The 14,636-nt window shown below is 25.7% G+C and overlaps 1 protein-coding gene across 3 annotated transcripts in view; it reads left to right on the top strand.

The window, feature by feature from the left end:
* LOC136988467 (potassium voltage-gated channel protein Shaw-like) overlaps positions 1-14,173 on the top strand; it is a 31,915-nt gene extending 17,742 nt beyond the window's left edge. For all 3 annotated transcript variants that reach the window (XM_067286322.1, XM_067286323.1, XM_067286324.1), the window contains one exon: positions 13,639-14,173. In XM_067286322.1, the coding sequence (XP_067142423.1) occupies positions 13,639-13,874 (236 nt within the window). In that variant the 3' untranslated portion in view covers positions 13,875-14,173. The remainder of the gene's footprint in view (positions 1-13,638) is intronic.
* Positions 14,174-14,636: the final 463 nt, after the last annotated feature.

Raw genomic sequence — 14,636 nt, 5'->3', positions numbered from 1 at the left:
AGTATTCCTTCCTACTTTCCACACAGGTTAACACTCGAACACAATCTGATTTAAATACATTTATTCATAGAAATAAATATTAAAAAGTTAAGAAATTCAAGATTATTCAGGAAATTCAGAATTATTTTTTCTTTCGATATTTTCGTAATAAAAGCCAGCAATGAACGGTGCTCGAGTTACAACAAGATAACTAGATTCAAAATTTTAGTCTTACAAAGAATTTTCCGTTAATAACATTAAAAAAACAATTATATTATTAAATTTATAGATAAAAAATAACGTAACAACGCCGGGCTGCAATTTTAAATCATATTTTTAATTTATTTAATCTAAAATATATGATCTTCACCTCAAATTAGTACTGTCTTGCCCCTGTACATCATACTTTTCCTTTAACAATAGAGTCGTGTCGGTCATCTGTTTAACTCCTTTCATGGAAAATTTTTTTCAATTGAAATAACGTTTCTGGTCCAATCAGAAGTTCCTATATAGTTAGAAGCTTAGAGATGTGGGGGCTGTGGGAAGCTTAGAGGCCTCCTGCCTCTAAGTTTTCCACATCTCCCCTTGAATTTATTAACGCGTATCTAACACCGTTTTCGAGATTAAGGAAAGACATACAGACAGCGGACGACAGTGGGAATTTATAAGCCTACAATTTTTTCAAATTGCAGCCCAATAAGTAAAGCATATCATCTATATGAGTTAAAAATTTGTCTCAAACACTAATTTTTATATGTATAATATTCCTGTTTTCATTTTAGTCATTTTAATTTAAAATATTTTTCATGCGTTTTCTATACTAAGGTACTGCACATATAATATATTCAGATAGCGTACGTATGCATATTAATTAACTTGGATGCAACTACATGCATGCGATAGTTATTAAAAAAATAATAATAAAAAAAAACGTTATCGTACACTTGGGTGATTTATATGTATAGTTTCCTGCTATTTATATAAGGCCTAGATGAAAGGCAAATAAATTTTTCTTAAAATTACAGCTGTTTTTAGAATTTGCAGTCTAGTTCGAATTTGACGAACCAGTACTGTATTTAATCCGGATAACTATAGAATTATCATCTATATCAATCAGCAAACATATAAATCATTAAATTAAATGCGTGTGACTTGTACTCCAATTTTAATTAAATGCGTGCAGAAGCTACATTAGACTGGAACAACTAATGATATTTATATATAATCTTATCGTAGTGTTTAACGCAAGTAAATTAGCTTATATGTACTGTACAACTAAAGAAGCAAGGAAAAGTTAATCGAATTTCAAGAAATTTGATGTAATCCATTTATATTTTAATAAAATATATATATATTTAACGATTTTTTAGAGAAAATAAAGTATAAATAAAACGTAAATTCTAATGTAAATGAATGTTTAAAGTAATATTTCTGTAAATTTTTTAATATTTCGCTTCTTATATAATTTTTAGTTCTTGTTTAGATAAACAATAATATACAAATTACAATTATTTCCTAGAGGAATTTATCGTATTCCCACTTCAACAAGTTTTAAAATTATTCTTATATTCAACACACATTTTCTCTGAAGAATTATTGTGAAAGTAAACACTTAACTGATATATAAAATTAACAGGCTGAAATTGTTTTTATAGATAAATTGTATATGTATTATCACACAGCGTGCTTTAACTTATTTATATTTATTTATAAATTATTTAATTAAACCAACCATTTTGAGAAGAATTATGCTAAGATAATTGAATACGGGAATAATTTTTAATTAATAAATAATCTGAATTTTTTAAAGTATTAATCCAGTTACGTGTGCATTCTATCAAAAGTTTGCACTTACATAAATTTCTAATTATTAAACTGGAATGCATGAATGCTTTATCCAATGATTCTATGTAAGACAAACTATTATATTGTCATATACATATCTACTATATCATATTGTACTGTACCATCAAATACCACAAGATTTTGAATTATACTACATTCACCTTTGCAAAACATTTCATGTATCTTTATTAATTTTGATTTAGTTAAAGAATTAAAAGAATAAATTTCTATCAAATTCATGTCATTTCTGAATAGGATAATTTGAAGTCGAATTTTATGTTTATTTACAGTGTGAAATTTATATGAAATGAAAAATATTTTTAATAAGATGTAATTAAATCATATTTGTTTATAAAAATGTAAATAATTTAAAATTATATACGGAACTTAAGCCTAAATTCATTAGATTTTTCCTCGCCATCCTTAATTTAATTTCATCAAAATTTTTTTTTACAGTGGAATGTTATTATAATTAATCTTAAATTAAATTAGAATTAAAATTTTACATAATTAAAATTTTTACTTGGAATAATTAGAAATGAAACTATTAATCATATAATAATTTATTTCTCTTCTAATTTTTTCATTAACTAAAATATAACAGTGTTGTAACATCACTTAATTTTAATACCAAATATTTATTTAAATTTACTAAGAATCCATTAAAAGTTAAAAATAATTATCTTTTTTTGGCAGAAATAAGAAAATATTATTTATTGTACACTAAATAAAAACATGAATTAAAAAATGATAACTGTTTTACGTTAATATCTCTAAATCATATAAACTTATACAACAATAATTTAGAACAATATAAAAGAATTTGCTACAAATTCGCATAAATCCTTAAATGTAGTTAAGGATTGATATTATTTTAAATTTTTAATTGCATTAAAATTTATGTTTGTGTATTACTTAGCTACGAAAACTGGGAATTTATAAAACGTGCTTAAATCATATTTGATCATCTAATTCTTAATTACTTAAAATCAAATTCATCTGGTCAAAATTCTACATTTATTTGATGAATTACAAATACTTTAATAGTTTTATTTCTATGTAATATGATAATCACATACGCAGTACATATACAGCATGCTCGTTCATTACACCTTTTACTCGCATACCAAATTTAGGGAAGGCAAAATGTGGAAGTGTATTGTACATAATAGTATTTTATACGAATTCCTTTTTCATAAAATAAAAAAAAATGTAAAGGCAGGAGATGATATATTTAGGTAAGGGGAAAAATGACTTTTCCTTACTAAAATGTCACATTGGGTTTTAACTTATGTCAGGTTAAAGTTGAGGGGTGGCAAATTTATGTGATGCCTAAGGGTGGAAAATAGGCTAGAGCGGCCCTACTCGTATTTATACAAATATATAGAATAAAACATGGTAAGATAAAATATCGAGAATCGTTCACACGATTTCTAATGCAGAGAAATAATTCTTTTGTAGGATATTGTTTGTATAATTCCTAATTACTAATTTTTTTTTATATACTTCTATACGATTTAAAAATTTATCGTCACGAATAATCTCTAATATCTAAAACTTTATTTGTGTTAAGTGTTATCGTATACTTTATAAAGAAGAGAAAAAATGCAAGTTTATTTTACGATTTTTCTCTAAAAATCATAAGGATGTACAAATAATTTTTATTATAACATATAATTATATAAAATATTTGACATTTTTAAAACATTTTCACTCAATGCCTACATAACATTTTATATCAAAACTTTAATAGCGATTAGTTGCTTGTACAATTTACTTTATTATATAATACAACCAAACACAAAAGCATATAGTTTTGAATCGTTTGTATATATAGGACTATAGAAAGGATATAAAATTATCCGCATCATGGATAAAACTATTATTTATTATTTATTTAACATACATGTAAAATTACAACTTACTTCTGAAAAATATTACAAAATGTTATATAAGAAAACGCAGGACATTATTTTGATAGTAATTGATCTAAAAGTAAGAATTTCAATAATTTAAAAGAATTGTAAAAAGTTTCACATACTGAAAATAAATAAAAAGAAATATTAATATTCACCAATCAGTTTCATTGCGATAAAACAAAAAAAAAATATCCGCAGTTATTGTGAATATTATAGAAATAATAGGAAATTTTCTCTATAAAATTCAAAATATGAATTTAATATTAAGCAGTTGTATGGAGTAAGGTACCTAAGTGCACTTAGATATCTTTTTCAGTTATTTCATTATGCATATCGAATAGGGTTTTATGGATATGGATATTCTTCTTGCTATAATAAGTACTTTACTCAAGCATATTTAACATTTATACTTTACTCACTTCATAACAAGCCTCATCCAAAAAGAAGTTTTTTGAAAATTCCTAAAAACATCAAAATTTAACTTAGGTCCTACTCCTCAATTGTGGAAAGAGAAATCTCTGAGAAAACAATAAATAGACGGGAGCTAAATATAATATTCATGCTGAAAAATGTATCATTTCTTAGAAATAGAAACGTATGCCTTTGTATATTTTTATTTCTTGAAAAGTAAATATTAATAAGAATTAATGTATGCAAGATCAATATTTTAAAAATAACAAAACTAACAAAATATATGCATTCGATGAATTTTTCGATAAATCCTCATTTTCAAGTTAGATTTTTCCTTCTCTCTCAGTTTTATTATGTACAATAATCAATATAAATATATGCGTAGGTGTATTTGTGTGTTTGTGCATTTATAAACGTACTTATAGTAACGCAAACACATCTACATAGTTATAATATATACAAAATTACATTTGTATACGTATAGGTATATTTACATGCAACTATATATAAGTCATTCATTCATAAATTTACTGAATTATTCGAAATGTTATTATAATCATACTTTAAAGCATAGATTATATATTTGTTATCTGATTATGGTTATTCATATATCAAATTAATATCAGCTGAATCTATTATTATATATATATATATATATTAACTATCTGTCTACATTAATTTATCATAGTTTATAAAATATTAAGCATATTTATGAAAAAGGACATCGTGCTTATTATGCTGATATTTTTAATTATGTAATTTGTTTTAATTATATAGGCTTAATTATTCAAACTTCAAAGAAATGTTTCATATATTATCTAAAAGGATTTTGATCTTAAATATATAGTAGCTCTTTTCCCTATAAAATTCTATTTTTTTTTAATTTTAATTTTTAAATGTTTATGTTTAATTGGTATTTTTGAACAAGACATGCTGGTTATTAGGATAGATGCGGTTTATAAATAATTTAATAGCGGATATAACAAATACTTTCATCCATCCCTAATTTTTTAATACTTTTCTTCATAATTTTCTCACGTAATCTTAACTTTCCTTCGACAGTTTTGTTACTTCTTTGGATTTATTACTCACTTCGTCCTATCCTGGGGTTACAAATCATTCTCTGTGGAGTTCTTATAGCCAGCTTAGAAAACAGTCACTTTGAGCATCCGGTCACATTTTCATGTCCTCTGGCAAGCTTTTGTTTCAGTAGTATTCTTGTTCTTATTTTGCATTTTGGTAATTTCTAGCTGACACTTGCATTCTTTGATATCATTGGCGAGCAGGCTACACTATACATAGACTTTTATTAGCCTTTCAGTACAGATCTTAAATGTTGCCTTCTCACTTTCTGCCTTTATCACTCAACCACTCTCTCTCCGTAGTCTTCTATTTCCCCCATTCCTTAATCTAAGAACTACCAGAGTAAAGCCCGATCTACATATCAAAACGATATAGTAAAATCCATCTAAAGTGAACCCTTTATAAAGTGGAACCTCGTCTAAACGGAAAATAAATAGCGAGGTTGAGGCCGAAGTTTTCAACGCGAAAACGTGTACGTCGGACGTTCGGCGCCGCTTTCCTGTAAGTCTAGAAGTTTGGCAGTGACGTTTGGAAAGTCAGTGGAATCATGCTCGACATTCCAAAGGCCATTGCCAAACTTCTAGGCTTACAAGAAAGCGGCGCCGAACGTCCGACGTACACGTTTTCGCGCTGAAAATTTCGGCCTCAACCTCTCTATTCTCACAAGTCATGGTTTATCTAGACGGAATTTGCCGTATAAAATAGTATTGTAAACCAGAAAACTCACGGAAACAGAAGACTTCTGAGAACTAATTGCATAACATATCCCGAGTAAAGTGGAATTTTTTGGCATAAATGCAGCTGAAGTCTGAGTCTTAATTAGTCTAATGCTGTAAACTTGCGACCTCGGATCATAGTCGATTTAAGAGTTATAGCCTATTTTTTTACATGATAAAGTTGTACTTTCATTGTCTAGAAAGTAGCTGCGATAATGCATTGACACTGTTTTTCTCCAGCTCTCTAGGAGAGTTAACTCTTCTCCCGGAAAAACAAATATTTAAAAAATATAAACCGTTTTTTGAAGAAAAATAACGAGTTATAAAAATCTAAAAATTTAATTTATTTGATGTATTCCATTTCTTTGCAAGTAAAAGTTATGAAACGATTATGGTAAAACTTCTTCGATTGAAAAGCTTCCATTCTTATAATATTGGCTAGACGAAAGAATGAGCAACCAGTGCCATCTGACAAAACTGTTAGAGCTAGTCAAAAGTAAGCATTATTGGCACGAGAAATAAATAAAATTAATTTCTAAGGGCAGTTATCCTTATAGACAATAAAAGAATAAGTTCTAAATTCATTAACTAACAAATTAAACGAATAAAACGCTGAGTAGCAAGTGACTCCGGATATAGAGCAATTTTAAATATGTTCCGTGGGTATTGGGTTTTTACACAAAAACTCCTCTGTGCATCACATACACAACTGTGTAGTCTATATACTCCGGTATTTTCTACATAATTTTGAAAAATATGACACTTACTATATGCTAAAGGAGAAGATAAGTTGGAGGACACTTAAGTTTGAGGAGAAGCAGTTCTAAGTAATAATTTTAACATTTTTTTCAACCTTTCTCTTTTTCTACATTAATAAAAATATAATCCTCTATAAAACGGAAACTTGCCAAAATATTTATATATATACATATATTTGTTTATATATTTTAGATAATTTATTTATTATACAATAAAACCTGTATTTGTTACGAAACATTACTGTATATCGTTGGGAATGAACACGAGATTAGAAGATTGAAGCATTAAGAAAATTTCAAATAAATTCTTATAATTCCTCAATAAAAATTAAATTAAAAAAATGTTCTGAAGATTATTAATAATACATAGTTAATAATGTAAATAAATAAAAATTTTCTATATTAAAATGATTAAATTTACAGCAAGGAATTAAAAAGAAAAAATTAAAAGAATGTACTTAAATAGGTCATAAAACAATCTGCTGTTTTTTAAGCGAAATAATTTGTTATTCCGTTGAAAGAACATTTCTTTATTCTTTATGTACATAAACAAGAGTTATGTTCATTTATGAAGCAACTTTCATTAGAATTGGTTTTACTCGCTAAAGTAAAATGACCTGTATCCATAAAAATTTGTGTGACACAAATGGTATTATCGCATCGATAACATGAACCGAGAAGATGTAATAAAGATAAATAATGGTATGTATATAAAATATTGTTATCATAAATAAATCTTTGTGTAATTACATTTTCATAAGCATCTTTATTATAAATTTCAGGAAGAAATTTAAAAAACTACAAAACCACGGGAACTCGATAGTGGTAAATGTAATTACCATACTTCTCAATTTTAATATATCTTTTATAAATTAAAATCAATGCTTTACGCCGTATAAACGTGGAATATATATTAAATTTTATTACGCGTGGAACTTAATATATAATTGCATACTTATATTTATATTAAATAATTTTATTTGCTATATTTCTCATAAAAATTCCTTAATTTATAATGTTTTAAAGCTTTCATATCCAAAATTTAAATATATATACACACATATATAGGAATATTCAAGTGTAACTTAAGCATTTAGATTAGATTTTGTGTTTGTGTGTGTAAAAAAAAATCACAAGATTGCTTATACGGTGAAGGAAACATCGTGTCAACGATCAAGATATTTCAGATTATACATATGTTAGAAACGTTAATTTAATATATTTCAATGCTAAATAATAAATTTCACTTTTTAAAATAAATATCAATAATCAAATATATTTTATTCGCGTTATTGTAGTAAGCATAGAAAGGGATATGATGATAAATAATCTTAGTTAATCTACGAAGAGAGAGGTCAACACTGCTTCTGATTGCTTAATTTGTCGAGAGGAATGATCAAAAATGCTAAAAATTATGTTTATGAAATATTAAATGTCCCCTACGCGTGCATGTTATTATTCTTATTATGGCTTTCATTTAGTTATGTATTGGTTTTATTAAATTTTAAATTCCATGAATTTTTACTTATACGTTTACAGTTTTGTACAAAATTAAAATGTATAGTTAAAATCTTAGTTTAGTTATGTTTTATTCGTAAATTTTTAAAAACACTTCCCAATGATCTCAAAGGTATCCTCCCAATAATGAAAATAGGTCGTAATAAAACAAGAAAATAAACTCACGTACATTTAGACTAAAAGAATCGATAGTGACTCCTCTGTGATTTTTTTTATAAAATTTTCACTTTATAGAAACTACACTTGTATACAAAATTCGAAATTTATAGAGAATGAAAACAGATGAGTTTCTTTGATATTCTTACAACGTAAAATCAGATTGAGTGGAAAACAAATAAAGGCATTTGACAAATTCCGATAAAAGAAAACAAAGAAAATAATAAAAGATCTTCCATTTGAAATATTTATAAAATTTGATACTCCTTATCCAACATCCAAAATTTAGTAACACCAAGAATTTGAAGATTTATACTTAATAATAAATAGGCTAGATAGATGTTCGTTATTCTCTAGAGTTTTAATAATTAATTTTCTAGATCAAAAAGAAATTTCTTATTATATTTAATGCGTTCAATTTATGCACTAACGTGTATATACGCTTTATTAAAATCATCTCATTTTTTTTCCAGATAAAAAATGACGAAGATTCCAGCCTGTTTTACAACCTGTAAATCAATCTGTGTCAGAATATTTATTGGATCACCAAATAAAAAAGCATTTATCAAACAGTGATAAAGAATCTTCAAAGGCTAAAAATCCGAAATTTTACTTTAGAAAAATTAATTGAAAAACTAGTGAGATTTAAAATGAAAGCTTTACATAATTGAAAGGTTTATCATTTTATATAGAAGTGTAATTTATATATAATTGACAATAGTTTTTATTAAATTAATTTAGGCTAATAAATTTTATTTTAAAACCAGGAGTGAGACTCCATTTTCTAATCATTTTTAGTAAGCATTAGTAGAATTTGCGATGAAATTCTGTTATATATTTCTGAACAATATCTGTTATAATTGTGTGTATAATATAATATATACTACATTCTTGTACATGCATGTTATATTTCTTTACGTGAAAACTGTATTAATAATTCCTATAGATTAATTAATACAATTTTTACGTTTTATTAGTATAATTTTGTTTTTACTACTGAAAATCTAATAAATATTATCCAATTTAATGATTTTTAATACTAAAAATATCACCAACATAAAAGCTGTTAAAAGGACATCGTTTAAAACCGTATAAGACAATACAAAATAATTTTCTAATATCTCAAATTTATAAAATGTATCGACGTTTAATGAAAATTTTATTTGTATTAACTACATTTATATATCTTATACAATCGAAAATTTTTATAAAATTGATATTATTCTACGTTATCTACATAACAATAGACGAAAACTCTTTAGATAAGATTATATTTATATCTATTTTTGTGTGACATTTAAATGGAAATGTGGATCCTGTCAATTGTTCCAATAGCACATGGAAAATGTAAAATCTGAAATCAGATTTAGTCAGAATAAAATGTAAATCAAAATTTTTACTTTCACTCTTATTTCGGGTTACTTTGAGTGTGTTAGAGATTCTTAAGAGGATAAAACTTTTAACATGATTTATCTGATGAGATATTTCTTTACTTTATAAAAAGCATCACCCCTTCTGTTAGGAAAGTGCTATTTGAGAGTCAGACACTAAAATGTTTTTATTGTATAAAACTGCAATCCCTTTCTTTTAATGTAAGTTTACAATTTGCTACGAAAATAAATAGTAAAGATTGATGGCATTATAACTATTTCTAATGTTCTTATTCTGCGTACATTTCAAAACAAATAGCAACACTGAGATAATGTAAATTGCTACCACAATATTTCAGCTAAATATTTATTAATATATTTTTTAAAATGCTAAAAAAGCAGTGAAGTTTCTTTGGAAATTAAAAAATGAATTCTAGATCATTAAATTGCAACAACTAATTATTTATTTACGAAACAATAAAAAATTTATTAAAAACGTTCGTAATATAATGCAATATCTATGAATTTTTATTTAAACTTTTAAAATGTAGCTCTGTAAAACAAAAACGTAGGCAATGCATTAGCAGTATTCGAATGGTCGATAGCTTAGAAGAGTTATCAGAAATAATCTAATTGTAAAACACTTGCAATTTTTCAAATTTTTTTAAGTTAAATTATATTCATTCTTTATTGACTGCAAAGTGTATAGTATTAATAAATGTTTAATTTATACATATATAGGATTATCTTACAGTTCTTCAATCATCAGGATTGCTTTCTTTATTAGTTAGCACAATAAAATAACATATGTTGTAAATACATGTAGTTTATAAATAAAATATATATTACTATTTAAATAACAAATAAAGAATAAAAGAGAAAAAATTGATATTCCATGATTTCAAATCAAGATGGAAAGTTGACTATAGCTTATTGTAAATAAGCAAATTAATGTAAATAATGAAAAAATAAGTTTGGTTTTTAAAATTTTAATCAGAGTGCATTAATTTTTATAACGTTAATTTATAAGCTATCTGTTTGAAAAAGCTCTTTTCAATCAAGAGAAATTTTCTTGATTGAGTAGAGAATATCCAACCCACTGAGAGTATATAATAGCAAATATTGGTTGTTTGAGACATATCGCTACTAAAAAGTAATTTTATCTATACTTTAAGGCAGTTTATATCTTTTGCTTAAACTTTAGAAATCATAAAAATTAGTATTTTCAAATTGTAACAATATTGATAGGGTTTGTTTTATTATTTACTTAATTTTAATTTTCAAAAATGCTATTATATAAATTGCTTTACCAATCCAATATTTATATACATGAATCTTTCAAGCCTTATATTATATGTATATATTATAAGTTACTATAAATGATAAATGAAATTATGTATTATAAAATAATATAAATGAAAAGTCTAACATAAGATAAATATTTCAATGTATACTTGTATATATGTATATGTATAATGTATATATATATATATATATATATATATATATATATCAATATATCTCAATATATCTTAAGTTAGACATTTCATTATAGTATTTTTTTCCACAGATATGGTTTTTTTTTTATTTCACTTTTACATTTTCAAAAATAAAAATGAAATGGGACCACTCTATTACAACAAAATGTATGGAATAAATTTTTTTATATCTAAAAACTGAAAACTTGTTTCTTCATCTGGAAGAATGGGTTAGGAGAAAAGAATATGTTTTTATGGTTTATTTCTTATATTTATTCATTAAAAATAGATAGTTTACAATTCGAATAGTCGTTTAATTCATTTAATTTTCTTAAAAACTGATGACGTTTTCTGTTAGATTACATAATATTTTATAGATTTTAATTTCGGTACTGTCAAAATGACGATAATAGTGGTATATACTATATATTACTAAATATATGTATTTTCAATCAACGGGAAAGAAAGAATCATAGATCATTTTCGTTTATTACGGGTACGATTTTCACTCGCGAACGCCTGTTTAATTGTATATTTAAGAAATCTGTATGACAATATTTAATTTGTATTGTTTACATCAGTGGTGCCAAATCCTACCGGTAAATATATTTGACACTAGTTATAAATGATAGCCTATAGAATATACAGCTATATGTGGCCCACCTACCTACGACTTATACACAATTTGGTCCACCATGAGAAAAGTTAGGACACCACTAGTTTATGTAAATGTTTTTAATGCTTTGCGGTCAAATTTTGTATAGGCCTAATAATAACAATTATTATTAAGAAAGACTGACAGAAATCTATTTGTAATATCTTTTGTTTTTTTTTTTTGGTATATAATTAAATGTACTGTACAATGTAGCTTATCTTAATCATATAATTACATCTTTAAAATATAATTATGTGATAAAGAGTAATAATTCTATTTAAATTTTTCGATAGATTATGAAATTTCCTCATACAATTATTCATTCGGTTAGTGGACTTATCGGATCAGGGTCTACAAACTGAAATTTGAAATTTTATTTTTATTTTTTAAAATAAAACACTAAAATGAACATATTAAATAAATATTTAGATATTATCTTATAAAGTCTTAAGGCATGGATGAATAACTGCGTTATTACCTTTCATTTATTTGTAATGCAGTTTATGGTGTCCTAATTTTTGGAAAATGGGATTATTACTGTATGATACTTAACCCAATTAAATGAATTTATTATATTGGAAAAACAAGGTTGATTTTACTAATACACCCAAAACTATAAAACAGATTACAGATTTTGTATTCCGAATGCTAAAATTTTCAGCACAACTTGAATTCTCATTAAAAATCATTCATGAGTTTTATCAATTAACCAATTCTGACAATTTAAACTTTAGATTCTATCAGAATTATATAAATATTTTCAATGCGAATTTGTAAGATTTTCTTTTTTTTTCTTTTTTTTATCTTTCTATATATATACATATATATGATAAAATGTACGGTACACGTATCTTCAAATCTGTATATTTTACACTTTCATTATCGAAACTGTAGAGAGATAGCGGGGGATAATAATATTTTTTGGGTTAATGACTCGAGATAAAACTTATCATTAGCCTTATTACGTAACTAGAAACTGGTTAGGAAACGTCAATAAATTCTGTAATTATTAACGTCTGTTAAAGTATAATTTAAGATAGTTTATGTTAGTTTTTATAGTTTTGCAAATGATTACATTTTTATAAGGAAAATTTTAGATATTTTTAAGCTTATAAAAATTTTAAAATTGTTAATGTTATTTTTCAACTTCTTTCTTTTTAATTAATACAGTTTTGAATATATATAAATATTTAATATTATTTTTTACTATATGTTTAGATTATTTTAAATATTTTTCATGTATTCAAATATGTTTTATGTATATTTATATTTAAATTTTAAAAAACTATATTTGTGTATAGGATAAATGTATTAAAATTTTTACCTCTTTTTTCATACTTTATTATTCAAAAATAAATAGATTATGCAAATTTCATTTCGCTCTTGTTATGCTTTCCCATTAGTGGCACCATCTGTTGATTTAAAAAAATCCCAATTTTTAATCCTACTACTTTAAAACTTTTAAACAATGCCCTTTTATTTTTAAAAATATCAGCAAGGAAAAAGTTTTTATAAACAGAAAAATTGTACTTTTAATAAATATAAATATGTATTACATTTATGGCGTGTGTGAATAATTCGTGTAAAGAGCCATCTGTTGACAAGAAAACAAAATTTTATTTTTCTATCAAAGAACAAAATTAATATATATATAAATGAGTTTCTAAAATTTAATTAAAAATTTTTAATAGAGATTTTAATTTTTTTAACTTCATATACCTTACTGATTTTTAATCATGTTTATTTTTAGGAAGCGTCAACGGGATGAACGCCATGGCCGCTGTGGTTCGAGTTCCGTCATCGGTGTCGCCCTATCCAATGACTACAGCACTGCCACATCCATCGGCTATAGCTCCTCTAGCGGCTAATATAGCAATAGTTCGCTCGACGGAGCGTCAGGTGCCGGCGTCATCTGACGTCAAACCTCAATCTAGGAGACCATCGAGCACATGTACTAATGGCAACCCACCTGTGGAGGGTTTATGAACGGTTGTTTTTTCCTCTATCTATCTATCTATCTCTATCTCTCTCTCTCTCTTTCGGAGCGAAAAAGAAAAATATATTATCGATATACAATTCTACATATCTGTGTCGATTAGATATCTTAGCAGTGACGTCACGGTGCGCACGAGGCTGCCTTATACATATACATATATATCTGTGTGTGTGTGCGTGTGTGTATATATATGAAATATATATATATATAAACTTGGTATGTTTTCACGGTATGCATTTCCATGAGTTATTTTTATTGATTTATTAATTCCCGAATGAAAATTGCTCTTATATATTTTTCTTAAAATTCGACTAAAAAATCTTCCAAATGTCGAGAAAAAAATTACGAATAATTGCAAATATATTTTTAAAATGTTTTAACGATAATATTAGTCAATTATTAGTATTAATAATTAATAGATTAATTTCCTATCCGTTCGGTTTCGGATTCGCTTCTAGATGGCGATAGTTGTACCGTGATGACGTACCAGTGTCGTCAGCACACCAAGTTGCCTTTTTCCCGCCTCAATGACGTCATATCTCTTTTATATTACCCAAGGTGCACCGAGGACCATTCTCCGTCCTTTTAATGTTTATGCCGTTTTATTTTCATTGCTCTGATGTAGAAATATTGCTTAATCGTGTACAGAATTTAAAAAAAGAGAAAAGAGAAAATAAAATAAGGAAATGGAGGGAAAAATAGTAAAAAAAAACAAACAAACAAAAAAAGTTATAATGAAATTTTATCACGTG

Source organism: Centruroides vittatus, unplaced genomic scaffold (assembly GCF_030686945.1).
Source record: "Centruroides vittatus isolate TY-2023 unplaced genomic scaffold, ASM3068694v2 scaffold_3315, whole genome shotgun sequence".
In the NCBI taxonomy this organism is placed as follows: Eukaryota; Metazoa; Arthropoda; class Arachnida; order Scorpiones; family Buthidae; genus Centruroides; species Centruroides vittatus.
The sequence above is the reverse complement of the archived record's forward strand: the minus strand, read 5'-3'. Positions and strand labels throughout refer to the sequence as shown.